The 14,664-nt window shown below is 39.4% G+C and overlaps 1 protein-coding gene across 1 annotated transcript in view; it reads right to left on the bottom strand.

Moving 5' to 3' along the window:
* Positions 1 to 251: 251 nt before the first annotated feature.
* LOC149276021 (myosin-binding protein C, fast-type-like) overlaps positions 252 to 14,664 on the bottom strand; it is a 72,440-nt gene continuing 58,027 nt past the window's right edge. The window contains exons 32-41 of the mRNA XM_089504031.1: positions 8,680 to 8,754; positions 5,034 to 5,161; positions 2,730 to 3,252; positions 2,278 to 2,448; positions 1,914 to 2,005; positions 1,656 to 1,718; positions 1,110 to 1,248; positions 813 to 1,013; positions 559 to 687; positions 252 to 416 (exon numbers count right to left, since the gene is read on the bottom strand). Of these exons, the coding sequence (XP_089360157.1) occupies positions 252 to 416; positions 559 to 687; positions 813 to 1,013; positions 1,110 to 1,248; positions 1,656 to 1,718; positions 1,914 to 2,005; positions 2,278 to 2,448; positions 2,730 to 3,252; positions 5,034 to 5,161; positions 8,680 to 8,754 (1,686 nt within the window). The remainder of the gene's footprint in view (positions 417 to 558; positions 688 to 812; positions 1,014 to 1,109; positions 1,249 to 1,655; positions 1,719 to 1,913; positions 2,006 to 2,277; positions 2,449 to 2,729; positions 3,253 to 5,033; positions 5,162 to 8,679; positions 8,755 to 14,664) is intronic.

Genomic DNA, 14,664 nt, shown 5'->3' with positions numbered 1-14,664 from the left:
GATGTTTATAAGTTTTACCAAACCTAACCCAAGAGGTGGACCAGAGGTTAATAGTGAGTTGTCCTCAATGGAATTCAACATCACCCATACAGGTGCTGTGGTTTCTTCTTTGGCAGAAAGTGTTTTCTTCCCAGTAATCCATCACAAAATACATTTTCAAAGAGATATTGCTTTTGATGACCAACTGAATGTTTTTTTTTATTGGTGGTCATTTTTTTTCAACCATGTTGATGTTCATTTTGGTTGAAATCTCAACGGTCAGCAGATGCAGGCAGAACAGTGAGCGGTATGGGGCTCACAAAGCTGAAGCCACGGAAGATCTCTTGTTCTTTTGAAGACAGAGGCCAATCTAGCGGGCCTCTCGTTGGCACATATGGGCTCTGCTCCGAAATCCTGTTCAAATGCTCCAGAGGTGGCTAAAAGAAAGAAGAATATAAATTTAGAAAATGTTTATATAAGCAAAACAAATAAGAAATATTGTTTCTAAGATCTAGATGTGTTATCTACTTGGTTCCCACATACCCACACCCTACCCTAATGGATACTGAATATACTTACTGTTTCCAGGGTAAATGGTGGGACTACTCTCCCAGCCTCAAGCTCTTCCCAGTTGATGCTATTAAAGAAGGCACATGATCTGATGTTTGCCACCATTTGGACCCGAAAAGTAGGGAATTTGTTCAGGAGCTATCAAGAGACAAAATGAGATAAAATATTATTATGTGAACTAGACCACATAAAGAAACATAATAATTGAGCACATTTAATGTCTTCACACAAGTAGTGCCCTTAGAATATCTGCTTGTACTCACCAGTTGTAAGATGTCTTTGGTGTCACTGCTTAGCCACTCGGGGTACTCGGGTGTTTGATAGAGGACTGACCTCTTCAAGATGTGATCATAACCATCAAAATTAATGGCATTAAAAGGATAAAATCCCGTGGCCATTTCATAAAGGATGACGCCAAATGCCCACCAGTCGACCCCGCAGTTGTAGCATTCATCCATGTACATCTGTCAAGTAAAAGGTGAAGGTTGGCTTATTTGTTAAAGTGTCCAAATAGAGAAATAAAAAAGATATTGTCAAAAATGTAGATTTCTAATCCTCACCTCTGGTGCAATATAGCCAGGGGTTCCTGCATTTCCAATGGCTTTGGCGTCACCAAACATATTCTGCAGCGCCAGCCCAAAATCAGCTATTCTTATATGGCCGACGCTGTCCAGGAGAATATTTTCTGGTTTCAGGTCTCTGTAAAGACAATAATTCTTAGTTATTTATATTGTTTTGTTTGTTAAAGAAAAGCAGCTTCACTGATGAGGGACTCCCTGGTTATATTATGGGAGTAAGTTGGCCCATTTGTAGAAACCCCTTTCCATTAATGATGAAACCAGCATATCAAATACTAAAATACAATCCAAAGGCCTTCTATGGAGACAGTATCTGGGGATTAAACAGAAGCTCTCAGAGCAAAAAACATTTTGTCCCAGAAATACAAACAAGATAAACATTAGGAAGAGGGAAAACTGGCATGGAATGGAACGGAAGAATTATTAGAAATAACATATATGCGTAAAAAGACGTAAAGCAGACAGAGCAGGTGACAGAACACAATGTGATATATTTATATATATGTGTGAAGGAAGACTGGTAATTACCGATGGATGACGCCATTGTTGTGCAGGAACTGCAGGCCGCAGACAATCTCTGCCGCGAAGAACCTGTTGGATAAACACGAAGTTAACCCCAAATAATAAAACTGAAACCATTGTTCTCCCTAGAGCCCCGTGTAATATTATTCCAACCCTGTGCCTTTTCTATCACAATAATTGCCTTTTCTATACAATCGCTGTCTATCCTCATACCCCAATCTCTTTAAATCTACCCTCTGTCAAGTTTTTACTTCTCATTCTTACTTCGTGGTCTCGATATGAAGCCTGCCTGCATTTGTAAGAAAGTCAAAAAGGGTCCCTCCACTTAAATACTCCATGACATAACAGAGGTGGTCCTATTTCAGAATAAATAGAAAATAAAATCAAATTTACTATGTAGACAAAGAAGGTACTTCTAATAACTACGCCCCATAGGGGGGCAGGTCCATATTTTAATACATTTACTCTTTCAATATTTCCTTCGGGAAGGAAATGGCTTTAGAATTCTGAATCCAGCTGCCTGATTTACTAAACATTTGTTTATATGATATAAAATGGCTTTTTCGTATGCCTTATAAGTAAATACAGATATAGATAGTATTCTGATGGACAGGAAGGTCCCAGTTACCTCTGTCTGGAAAGTGGAGATGGCATGGGTGAGAAAGAAGCTGCCTGCGGTGATCTCCAAAACCTGACGCTCCAACATGATGTACTCCCTGCTGCGATTCACCAAGCGCCTTTTGCTCACCATTTTTACTGCAAGCTTCTGGTTACTGATGTTATCAGTCGCCAGCAGGACCTAAAAGATGCACAAAGGTGAATTAGGATACATTGTCGCGCTTATTCATAGATATAAATAACGGAAGCACATAACAGACATGCCTCCTACCATAATCAGACTTTTACACCTGGAGACTTTATAGGGTATGGGGAAACAAATGTGATTCAGGGGTAGACATTGGATCTTTGGATGCCTTTTAGGAAATCGTAAGGCTCAGGTTTTACTACCAGTTTCCACCAATACACAGTAAAGCTTACAGGTAAATGCTCTAAAAACCTAACCCCGAAACACCCACTTACCCTTCCAAAACCTCCTTCGCCCAGTACGCCATGGAACCAAAGCCGGTCAATAGATGTTGGACCTGGTACTGTGTCTCTGGGTGTGACTTGCGATGGTTCAGGTGTTTTTTTAGTACTAGGGCCAGTTTCATCTTGCGAAGATGAACGTTTTCGCTTTCTGGAACCTGCCTTTTCCCGTTCTTCACCTTCATGCCGCCTTTCTCCTTTTGGAGACCCAGATACCTTCCTCTTCTTCTTACATGGCTCCTCACCAGTTCCCGAATTGGGCCTTTTCGTGCCCCTTCCCAGGCCTACCAGATGGTTAAAACCCTCTTTTATATGACCGGCAATATTCCAGACAAACAGTAGGAGCATCTGAAAGAGAGTGATAACCTCTCCTTCTGCTCCATTAGATGTCCCTGGTGGAACTGGGACATCTTTCTGTGGGCTGCAGCCTTTCCCTGCGGAGTTAGAATTGTTTTTGCTCTGTCTCCTCTCAGGTGTTTTCTGCGCCCTCTTATGGCCTCTCCCTCGGCCCCCCTTTCTTTTATGTTTTTTTGGCATTATGAGTGATTATCTCACAATATGCTTTATTCGCTTGCTTCTTGTACGAAACCTGAAGCAAAGTGAGTTCTGATGGCTCTAGCCAGCTGATATCATCCAGTGTTCATTGTGATGTCATCGGCTGCCTTAGATTCTATGACATCATAAACACAGCTATGACATCTCCGCCCAGCTACCAAATATGGACTATGTTACTATGTTATCTAATTGTCACCGATGGTCAAATTAGTGAGTATTTTAAATGGTTTCATACACCTGTTACAGATTTGATATTTTCCTGAAATATGGCTTTAGATGTAACATGTTTAATCATTAATGTCTTCACTGAATGTGAGAAGAGACCTCATCACTTTAATGACATTGTATCTCATTAACCAATCACATTATCCACTGGACATTATTTCCAAGGATACCAGGAAAATAACGTCTATGATTTTTTTATGTTTCTTTGCAGCATTTCATTTATTATAAAATCACGGGAAGACGTTCTTTGTTGGGATATCTATTCGGAAGACCAGGAAGTGGACAGATTATATTTCTATTACCGATGGTATTAAAAAAGCACATTAAAAGAATTTGACGCCATATGGGCATGGCAGAATATAAAATAGTATTATTTATTCAATGACATTCATGAGAATTGAGTTAAAACAAAGTAATCTTCCCCAGACCCTTAGAATCCAAAATCTAAGACTTTATATCTTCTAAAAAAATTATTAACAAACAGAACATTTCCAAACATAACCCACCAGTGAACTCTTTTACTTTGTTTTGAGCATCACATGTCCTTTTGGATACGATAAATAGGGAGTTTTTGACAATTGTCATTACATTTTATTCACAGAAAGGAGAAGAGGGCCCTGCTCTTGTGAGCTTCCAATCTCCCTGTTCATTTTCTCTCTGCCTCAAAAATAGTCTTGTTTGCTGATAGTTAAACCGTTTAACGGCCCCTCATGAGTGTAATGGATTATTGCATCATAGCCATTTTTGTTGGATGATAATCAAATATCAAATAAATAGTGGGCATTAAAACATTTGTGACGTCATGATATGTTGCGTGTAAAATCACACCCGAAGCTATCTGTTGGAACCGCTGCCCAGCTGCCTCCGTCGGACGTCTTGCACATTAATGTAGATACGAGACTTCCCATAGGCAGCAAAAAAAGATGTAATGTAATGGAGCTTTTCATAAAATATATTACGTTTCTGTTAGTTTTATTATTTGGTGTGGAATACATGAAGATATCCTGGGGAAACATGTTTCACATTAGTACCACTGTATCATGAATAATGCAGGATTTGGTGGTCTATACATTAAAAATAAGCCCGATCTAAATAATATAATATATATTTATAAATTATTGAGTACACAAAAATGAAAAGTGGATTCAAGGTTAAATAAACGTATGGTAAAAATATTTTAAAAACAGGGTTTTAGGGGTTAAAATGACTAATGTGTCTCAGGACTATACATGGTGATTCTGGAATCTCCGTCGCTAACCCCATTAATAAACAATCCTCCGTTGGCTCTGTCTGGGTTACAAAGTGATTACGTCGCAGGAGTAGACGTCCAAGTGGCTTCGCTATGTGAAAAAAACACCAGAATTCATAAAATCATCACGTAAACAGAATTTGTGGCCCACCGGAGAGTTCCTGACCCACTGCTTCCGGTCTGATGTATGAACACGGATGAAACGAGAGCGCCAGGATGTGTGTCTCTTCAGAGACATGACCGCTGTGTGGTTACAGATGATGACACACCTGCGTACACAAACTCGCCTAGTCTTTACTTTTTGGGACGTGGGACCCCATCTGCGATACAAAGCGTAGAAGCCAAGTATGATGTGATTATCTACACGGAAGTAAGCAAGACTCTTTAATGGAATATACTGAATATAACAAAAAGAAAAAAAAACACTCGACAATGATTTCCTCCACGTAGCGTCTACAGAGCATTATAATTGGAAGCACATGTAGAGTGTAACGAAAGAGAAGAAGAGAAAGTGAGATCAGACGGGACTAAATAACATTTCCATGACTAAGCAATCCAGTGTATTTTATACAAAACAAACAATGCAAAATGGGTTAAAAAAAGGGGTAGGGGCATGGATCTCCCCCTAGAGATCTTAACTCCCATTAATCTTAGTACGAGTAGGTAGCACACATCTGGGAAACATATTGCTCTGTTTGAGGGTTGTATACAAATCATGCCTGTGGGTACAAGAGTTTCATGCTTGAATGCATCTGCGATGACATCTTCCAGCTGATGGATGGTCCTCGGCTAAAGCCTGATGGTCTCCAAACATAGATTTCCATCCCAGGGACCCCGTGCTTTCCAAAAAACAGCTAATTCATTATTTCTAAAGAAAAAAAAAGAGAAGAATAAGAGGTGGCCAGCGAAGAAAGTGACAACAGAGCACGAAAAACGATTACAAAATATATAAAACATAAGGAGAACCGTCTCGCAAACACACAATGGTGCTAATAAATAAAAAAATTACAAAAAAATACAAAAATGATATATAAATATAGTTGACAGCCTGGTGTGTTTTCATGCATTTGCTCTGCTGGAGCTGAATGTATCGCAATCCCCTATTTTTTCTGCAAAAAACATATACTCAGCTATTTTTATTTCGGTTATTTTGTGTCGTTGATTAGCATGTGATATTCCGACTAAAAGTTGCAAATATGAAACCAAACGGGTTATGTTTAATAGTTTTGTTTCCCAGGGCATTAACACCAGGCATTCTATCTGGGGACAGTACCGGAGGATTGCCCTGTTGGTACCAGGGTTCCCGGGCTCCTCGGGAATTATAAAATTTGGATAGAAAGAGGAGGTGACAACCAAGCGACTTCTAGCCTAGGCCGCCAGTTGGTCTAGAACCGGACCTGGCATTAACTTTGACATAAGAGTAAAGACGTTTCCGATGACATGAGCCAGGCAATTTCGTGAAATACAGTTTTTAGACTTATTTTAGTGGGGCCCCCAGGAAACTCTGCTATGTTATTATTAGTCTTCATCGTATGGGTTCCTGGGAACTTTTTGGGTTTCCTTATAATGGGCAATAGCTCCACCTAGGTGTAGGACTAGCATTGTCACGATACCCCCTCACCTCCCATGAAGAGCCAGTGGGGCAGAGTCGACTGGCCCTCAGAAGCCCCCCAGGTGTATCTGGCTCCTGCTGGGTTTAATCCTGAAAACCAGCCGCTAGGGAAGGGGGAGAGGTTATACCTGATACACCAGCACTGAAAAGGTTAAATAAAAGTACACATGGATCGCTGAGCCCCCAAGCATGATATGATTAATAAAATATAATTATAGATGTTATGAGTTCTGATTTATTCTGAAGCAGGTCAGGCTTTTTCTTTTCTTTACTAATTAATTTCTGTGTGTTTTGATTTACGGCGGTGGGGGAGGTCAGCGTTATGAATCTGGTGTTCATTAACCCCCAGAGGCCACATACACATAAGCTGAAGAGACATGCACACCCAGGCAGCTCTCCGCATTGTTATTGGCTGGGAGACAGGAAGCGGAGAGAGAGGCAGCTGTTTATACTCCAAATTCCACGAGACATCTGGCCTGGGATGTGTGCTGAGAAGGGTTTCACGTGTAAAGCCTGGGCTGTCTCAGTTCGAGGAAATGTGTTGCAATGCCTCTTCTACAAGACATTAGTGACCTTTATCCTCTAGAACGTCCATCGCTTCTAAGCCCAGGAAATCGCATATATACTTATATTTATATACACACGCTAGCGTTCAAAAGTCACTTCCAAATTTTCTTGTGTTGGGGGGGATATCTTCATAGGTCTACAGATGCCCTTTATCACTCCCATCACTCCTGTGTTCCAATGGCCCTTTGTCACTCCCATCACTCCTGTGTTCCAATGGCCCTTTATCACTCCCATCACTCCTGTGTTCCAATGGCCATTTGTCACTACCATCACTCCTGTGTTCCAGTGGCCCCTTATCACTCCCATCACTCCTGTGTTCCAATGGCCCTTTGTCACTCCCACCTCTCCCGTGTTCCAATGGCTCCTTATCACTCCCATCACTCCTGTGTTCCAATGGCCCTTTATCACTCCCATCACTCCTGTGTTCCAATGGCCATTTATCACTCCCATCACTCCTGTGTTCCAATGGCACGTTGTGTCCGCTGATCCAAGTTTAAGTTTAAAAGGCTTATTGATCGTTAAACAAAAACATTTCGCAAATTTGTTACAGCTGGAAATGTCATTGCAAATTACGCCATGATGGGAAAATGAATAACAAAACAACCGTATATTTCCCTAAATGTCTATTTTTTACTGCCATTAGTATTATTATTTTGTTTGTTACAGTAGCGAACTTATATAACTGCAGTCCTGTTACTTTTCTGGTAGGATACATACGTAGAAGTTGAGTTGAAACGATTAAGTGAGCAAGAAGGGTATCCAATGTTTTAACCAGTCGGTGGCACACAGGGGGCTTCTCCTAAAGGTAAGTAATTCTACAGGTTAAAGGATGCATATCAAAGTACGTTAATATGCATTGTTTGTTGGGGAGGTTGCATGGGACACCAGACTCTCCATTTAAAAGGCATATTCCACATTAAGTCTCTATCAATGTGTAACAAAGTATAGACACTGTGGCCCCACTGCAGCCCACTCTTACAGCATATGCACCACCAGCACCAACATGTTTATCTATCATAAATATCTGAAACTCTAGACTTTAGACAGGAGTGGCCAATAAGTCTATACATGGACTCCAATGTGTTGTAGAAGACCATCGTTGAGATTGTGGAGCATACGATGTCCGTAACAAATCATGGAATGTCTTATGATGCTCATTCAGATGTCCATCATGGGTTGTGCAGCTGATAATGCTACTAAAACATCATCCCTGCTTATAGCATCAAGAAGAAGGAGACGATCTGAGGTGGTCCTTCAATCTTTGAAGTATCTTATACTCCAGAACACAGGGGAGTCATAAGTTGACGAGATGATTAGAGTGGGCAACGTGCATGAAGGTTCTGGATCTCATGTCTTCCTAGACAACCCTGGAGATGGGGGAGAGAAATCATCATAGAACACTGGGAACTGTTTCCGAGAAGGTCAGAGAAGTTTATGTACTTATAATTTATCTAATCTTGTTCATCTCTAAAAACAGCTATTATATCTAATAAAATTATAATAATCAAAAAAGCCTAAAATTGACATAACTGAAATCCATTAGTTTGAGTTTTTAACAAAAACAACGCGATGTTACTTTTTCTTCCCCTTGGGTTATTTTCTTGTGTTATTTTAAGATTATAAATGAAAGCTTTGCAGAATTAAGTAAAATTGTGGGCTGGAGGGAAGTAATCAAAATCATGAAGAAAAGAGATGAGAAAATTTGAAGGAAAAAAAATAAAGGGGGAATGTTTTACCTTCTGGACATCTGGTTTCAATTCTGGAGTCCATCCAGATGTGACAGGCTGGCTCTTCTCCAAATCCTCTGTAAACTAAAACACAGAATCACACTGGAAAAAAAATAACAAAATAATTAACTGACATTGTAATTGTGAACTTGGAAAAAGAGTTGTGGAAAATGTCATGTAAGCAAAAGGCTAACAGGGAGCGAAGCAGGCGTTCGAGACACTATCAGATATAATGAAGAGAGAATGAAATGTGTTCATGGCTATAGAAAACAGAAGAGCGTTCTCATGAAATTATTTGGTGCATTAGTATATTTATTTTTACATTATTATATTTCTTTTTATGGCACTGGCAGATTCCGCAGGGCTGTTATAATACGGGGCAGTGAAAATATTTAAGAAGCTGACAATAGCATTGGCATATGTTAAGATATACTTGGACAAAGGGGGCAATGACCCTGCTCTTATACTATATATACATATATATATATATACATATATATATATATATATATATATATATATATATATATATAGTATAAGAGTAGGGTCATTGCCCCCTTTGTCCCAGTAGCCCACATAATGGTTCTGCCAACTCATTTCTTCTTTATTTAAATATATATATATATATATATATATATATATATATAATTAAATAAAGAAGAAATGAGTTGGCAGAACCATTATGTGGGCTACCCAGTCCTGTCCATAATTCATTTAGCTCCATAGAAAGCCAATACAAGAGCGTGGAAAGGACCCACTGAGGCTGAGATGAAAATACTGGCTAGTGGACTTTGTAGGTTTACTCGTATGGGTCGGTGACGTTCCTGATGAGATCTAACAAGAATTCCAACTCTGTGTGCTATACTAAACGCTACATGTGAAGCGGCAGGCATTTGCAAATTGGGAAGCCCATGTGCCAGTGGGAAAGGAATTAAAAGTAACATATCTTGCGTCTTTCTCTGCTTGTCTACACTTAGATTTCAGAGAGTCCATCGGAAATGCTGCACATATTGAATTCCGAGCAGGTTTTCCAACCCATTCCTTCTCACATTCGCTCTTTCCACTGATAATTACAACCTTTCCTTTACTTGCCGAATGCTCCATCCCATCTGCTACCCTCTCGCGCTGACCTGGCTTAAAGGCATTGTGGATGCGTAAAGGTGGCACGAAGAGCAGAACTAATTGGGATTAAAGTCATTTTTCCCCATATCCCATTCTTTACAGTTCGACGGACACAATAAATCCACGTAAAAGGTGTTTACAGATTAAAACAAGAAATAAATATGTATTAAAACCCAACTTTATGTAGGGTCAGCCATCTTGAAGGGTCACTACAGTGTCTCAGGTAGCCCGTAAACAATAAATACATATGAAAGTGTATGAAACCGAGGAGGGTATTTAGAAGTAGAATCATATATTTGATTTATATAAATTAATTATAATCATTATAATCTACTGCTTCTTTACACATTATTGGGGTTTTAAGGCTGTAGAACCGTGTGATACCTTCATACCCAACAAACATTTTGACCTCCTAGAAAAGATGGACATCAGGGGAGGAAAGAGCGACATTTGAGAGGCATTTGTGTCCCGAAAAAGAGTGTCCCTCCATAACAAGGGTGCTTGGAAGGCATGATACAGGAATAGAGCCATTCAAAAATGCTATTTACTCCTGAGGAAATCCTGTTGGAAGATCTAATGAAAGGCGTTGACAAGGTGACAAAAGCTACTTTTTCACAGCATTACATTTGAAAAATTGGAGGGAAAAAGCTGGGTTCTTTCCTTCAGCCTCTCAACACATTTCCCCAGCAGAAATCTGATTGTTTCTCCCGTTTTCTCCATTACTTTATCTCAGTTGGTGGAAAGAACACTCGAGGAACTCATTTCTATAGGTTCCTACAAGCATTATGTTTGTTTTCACTTTGGGAGTACTTTCGCAAAGTATGTATTATAGTTTTACACCATAATATACATATTTTTTTCTATATATTTCAGAAAAATTCTCCTGGGATGGGAGGTCAGATAATGAAAATCCACAAATCAAAATAAACCAGTTCCATAATATTAAACCAATATTAAGTATTCTCGAAATATGCTCTGTCACGACGTAACCTCTACCTAAAACAAAAAAAAACTTAAGCAATATGAAAGTGTTCTTTTTTCATAACTATGGTTATTTTAGTGAGATAATAGTTTTGGCGGGAATATATTTGTATTGTGTAAATTTTTAGCATTGTATTCCGAGGACGTCCCTAGGGTTTCTTGGTGAACTTGACCTCTGGCGCCCCCTCCTGCACGTACTTGCTTTCTAACATAAGAAGGAACCTTATAGCGGTAGAGACCCCTACCATCTCAGTAACCAAGGCAACCATCGGGTTTGACTATATGGTAGCACCAACTCTACTATCATCTTAACTATGAAGGCAGATGGGGCTTCACAAGCCATGATATATCATTCAACACATTCTAATTCCAGTGCAGGGAGTTCCACCCAAAGGGGGTCCCTAGGGTTATATCGGGGGTCCCTAGGGTTATATGAGATGTAGGCCTGACGTTAGTAAGATTTCCCCATCTACCATGTTTCTTCATATTCATAATTTTCCAGACATGGTTCAATTTACAACAAACATTAGGCAAACCCACTCCTAACATTGTATGTGGTGCCAACAACGGTGACCTGCAGGTCTACAGATAAAGCTTTAAGTAACAAATCTATATACTATATGCAATACTACACAATATAATTCTCAAATCAAATTTTTGTTCAAACATAGAATAATTTTATTAATTTTATTATCATAGAACGCTGCTACTGGTAATAATACTGTGCATTCTATACAGATCATTTTATGGCAAATGGATTGCCCTTAATAATGTGTTGGGGGTTTTTTTGGCCACCTATAGAAACGGATTTTTTTCTCGATCCAAAAAGCAGCCTTTTACTTTGTAATTTCCGTATACCTTCTGGAATGGGATCTGGACTGGCAGACAGGCTAGTAGCCAAACCAGAAACTATTGCTTGGAATTGCCTATTTCTAAAATACTTGCATTCCATTGGCAACCACACGCATAATGAAACCCAGCCAGTTCGTTCCTTTCTACCCAATGTCGGTACAATTCCAACGTTCCAACTGCTAATCAAAACTACAAAAACAACATATTATATTTCCAACTTGAAATAAATCTGAAATTCATCAGATATGGTTTTGTTTTTCCCTTCTGCTTTTTTTACGCATTTATATATTTTCTGTTTCTCCTCTTTCTCTTTTTTCTCGGGAAGTAGGAGAAAAATGTTTAGCTATGTAACATGGGACAAGGTAAGACAGATGTTTATTTTATTACGGATGATTTTCTTAAATGCTATTATTGTCACTTCTAAATGGTCGTTAATGCATAAATGTTTATTATACGATATATATTTACAGCACATATAACACGGACTTCTACATTTTGCAAAAACCAAGTAATTAGAACCCGAGAGACACACAGAAGAAAACTGAAAAAAGTTTGGGTGATTTTGTACAGACCCCTCATTGTTCCAAATGCTTCTTCCTTCCCTGGGTAGCGTGTGATAGAGGAAGTACTTAAGCTCTGTTCTGTAAAGAAAAATAAATATACCAATATATCACAATTATATAATACTAATATATATATCAAATATTATACCTTTTATTGGGTCAATATAGAAAAAGATGTAAAGTTACATCAGCTTTCAAGACTTCAGTAATCACTTCTTAAGACAAACATCTGAATAATTTGTTCTAAGAAAGAGGCCTCTTGGGTCCTGAAAGCCAACGCTAACACTTTTTTGTATGTTGACCCGATAGATAGTTTCGACTTTGACTAAGGACTCTAGAAACTGACAGGAGGTTCAGCCGTACTGTCTACAGACAGCAAAGGATTATGGGAGTCGCCGTTCAAGATACAGATTTATACCTCAGATACCTCTAGACATAAAGAATACTACCAAAGCACCCATTCTTTGTAGCTAAGGGTAACAGAGGTTCCATGGGTAACCATTGCTGGATGGGGGCCAAATAATCTGGATAGAAATACATAGGATCTATTCAGAAGTAGAATCTGGAGCGTTTCCACGTAAGAGACCCCTGGAGACGTATAGGCAGAAGGGGTTACATGACCCAGCCATGCACTCAGGAAGGAACTGGGGGAGGATTTGGGGTCAAACATCGGTCAGCGACTCAGTATCACCTGGGTGGGATTTATTTTGGAGGGAAAATATACTGTATAAATTTATGTGAAAATAACCATATTTATTATTTCAAACTGATATACAGAGGAGAGAAGATTCCCGCCCTCCCTCCCCGAGTCTAGGAGTTCAGCGGAGGACGGCTGCATTGGATTGCGTTGGGATCTGGCGGAGTGATCCAGAGGTTTTTAGACCTTGATCTAGTTTGTGGTATGGGCATACATTCATGTTGTGTTAGATGTTAGATGTTAGAGTGATGCCCATACAGGTTTTCTACATTCAAGGTGTTTATTGCCAAGACCCATCGTGTCCTGAGTTTTACAACGACCGGTGGTATCTGGCGGGGCTGGTGTCGTCAATAGGACCATTAAGTTATGGTCGGTTCAGTTTTAAATTCAGAATTTTAAGACGTGTACATTTCTTTAATACTGTTAAATTTGGAGTAATAAACAATGTCGCGGCATTTAGTAAATAAATGCCGTGGCCAATTCTAAATCCAATGTGCCTCCGTGTCATTTATTTGGTGTTCGAACAGTTTATACACAGTGCCGTAATGATAATGTGTAGTGCATGGGTCATGGTTATCAGCCCGAGATTTTTGTTATCACATTTATTGTGAGATTCTTTTGAATTCTAGATGACAATACAAGACTTTAATCATCTTCCTGTTGTTGTTCCTCAGTTGAAGCACAAAGCCCAAGCTACCATATGAACCACCGAAAACTGCAATATTTGGTGACCTCAGTGTACCGAGGGATTTGTAAATGTCGGGAAAGAGGCATTTTCATCAAAAGCAAAAGGAAAGCAAATTCTCTCGATGGATGCCAAGTTGTGGGTTGCTGAGAGCAAGCACGTATTTGTATGTCCAGCAAAGACTAATTACCAGCACCTTTCACAACAAACCTTCATCCAACATTTTCCTGTAGAGCATCCAGCTCCAAATCATGACTTGACATATTGTTTTTTTTGAGGCCTTGCTAATCACGCATAACACATATTATGGATTTATTGTACATTTCCTCACTGATGTTATGTGTGGCCGGCCCCACCATGTGGGCCAGCTGGACAGTCTACATGGGCTATCGTGATGTGAAAGGTTGGGAAGATCATAATTTACTGTACAGTTTTGACATTTCCTAAGGACCACAAGTCTTGTTGATTTCAATGTGGATTTCAATCTAGTGTGATAATTCTGGTTAATATACCAGGTAGTAGCATTACACAATGAGTAGAAGCTCAGAGGTGGCATGTTCATCGATGTTCTAGACATGGAATATAGACAGTGAATAGGCCTTGGTACTCTAGTTTGAGATAATGTTCATCATGGGGGCAGAGCATTCAACAACAAAAGATGAAAATCCCAAGAGAGTCACATTTTTGACCAACCAGCTAAAAAAAAACCTGCCCAACATCATAAATAACAGGTCAGGTCCCACTGTGGGTCATGAAGCCCACTTTTACTGCTATGGGAATTACTCCACAGTTTTTTAAGATCTGTCCTCCTTCACCTTTTCCAAAGTCCTTGGTGTGGGGGATGCTCGTCTTGCAAATAATGAGCATTCCATGTCTGTTCCTTGGGGTTATCATCTTCCAGATGACACTTTTTAATCATTTTGAGGAAGACAGCTCATGTGCAGGAGAGCAGGCTTCCATTGATATCAGGAATCTTGTGTCTGTTTATGTATCAATGCCTGGTAGCATTTCAGTTATTCTAGAAATAATTTACTAGATATCACATGCCAGGATTAATTCAATAATTCTAGAAAAATATTGGGGGCAACTTCTAA

This window comes from Sceloporus occidentalis, unplaced genomic scaffold (genome assembly GCF_023333645.1).
Source record: "Sceloporus occidentalis isolate IW3139 unplaced genomic scaffold, rSceOcc1.0.p SCAF_252, whole genome shotgun sequence".
In the NCBI taxonomy this organism is placed as follows: Eukaryota; Metazoa; Chordata; class Lepidosauria; order Squamata; family Phrynosomatidae; genus Sceloporus; species Sceloporus occidentalis.
Note: the sequence above shows the minus strand (reverse complement) of the source record. Positions and strands in the feature narration are given on the sequence as shown.